The sequence below is a fragment of the Nanorana parkeri genome, unplaced genomic scaffold (assembly GCF_000935625.1).
Source record: "Nanorana parkeri isolate BGI_ZX_2015 unplaced genomic scaffold, ASM93562v1 scaffold2970, whole genome shotgun sequence".
NCBI lineage: Eukaryota > Metazoa > Chordata > Amphibia > Anura > Dicroglossidae > Nanorana > Nanorana parkeri.
Genome location: NW_017309238.1, coordinates 37 through 841, shown reverse-complemented (window position 1 = coordinate 841; position 805 = coordinate 37). Strand labels below are relative to the sequence as shown.

The 805-nt window shown below is 41.2% G+C and overlaps 1 protein-coding gene across 1 annotated transcript in view; it reads left to right on the top strand.

Annotated features, from left to right (window-relative positions):
- The window catches only part of LOC108802578 (patched domain-containing protein 3-like), a gene marked incomplete at its 3' end in the record, with an annotated part of 16447 nt that extends 15851 nt beyond the window's left edge, over nt 1-596 (top strand). Inside the window, exon 6 of the mRNA XM_018574435.1 lies at nt 427-596. Within this exon, the coding sequence (XP_018429937.1) occupies nt 427-596 (170 nt within the window). The remainder of the gene's footprint in view (nt 1-426) is intronic.
- Nucleotides 597-805: the final 209 nt, after the last annotated feature.

Genomic DNA, 805 nt, shown 5'->3' with positions numbered 1-805 from the left:
TTAGAGAAATCCCCTTTCAGACCCTTGATCTGAGCAGCAGCCTGTAAGAGCAGGAAGGGGGGTGGACAATTGTGGCCACATGCCCTCAACAGGTGCTTTGCTATATAAATATATCTATATAGATATATACTGTATATATACAGTACATATACTGTATATATTAGGGATGCACCAATACCATTTTTTCTAGACCAAGTACTGATATTTGTTCAAGTAATATAGATACCAATTGCTGAAACATTTACTGACTAATGATTTCAGGAAAGTGGTGGAGTGCCAGGGCCCAGTCACAGTTGCAACCATTGTGATCCTGGTAGTTATCATGAAAATGCCAAAGTATCGGCACTGGTATCTCAACTGGTATCTGAACATCCCTAGTTGTTTCTGTTTATGGTTTATTGACATATTAATATGCTTTCCCTATAGGTGTTGGAATTGATGACATGTTCATTATGGTTTCCAGTTGGCAGCAAACTAAAGTTATGAGCGGAGTTGAAGAAAGAATGGGCGAGACATATAAAGAAGCTGCGGTCTCTATAATCATCACAACCCTCACAGATGTCCTAGCTTTCTATATAGGGATAATGACTTTTACAGTAAGGGGGAGAGTGGGCACCCCTGCCGGGTCCCATTGGCTATTTTTACTGGGTCTGATAGTATCCCATTCACACGTACTCGTGCCCTTGGGGCTGAGTATAGTGCCATTAATTTTTGTACTAATGAGTATGGAATGCCTATTTGGTCAAGCGATGCCTTCATAAAGTCCCAATCGAGCCTATCAAAGGCCTTCTCAGTGTTCACAGCA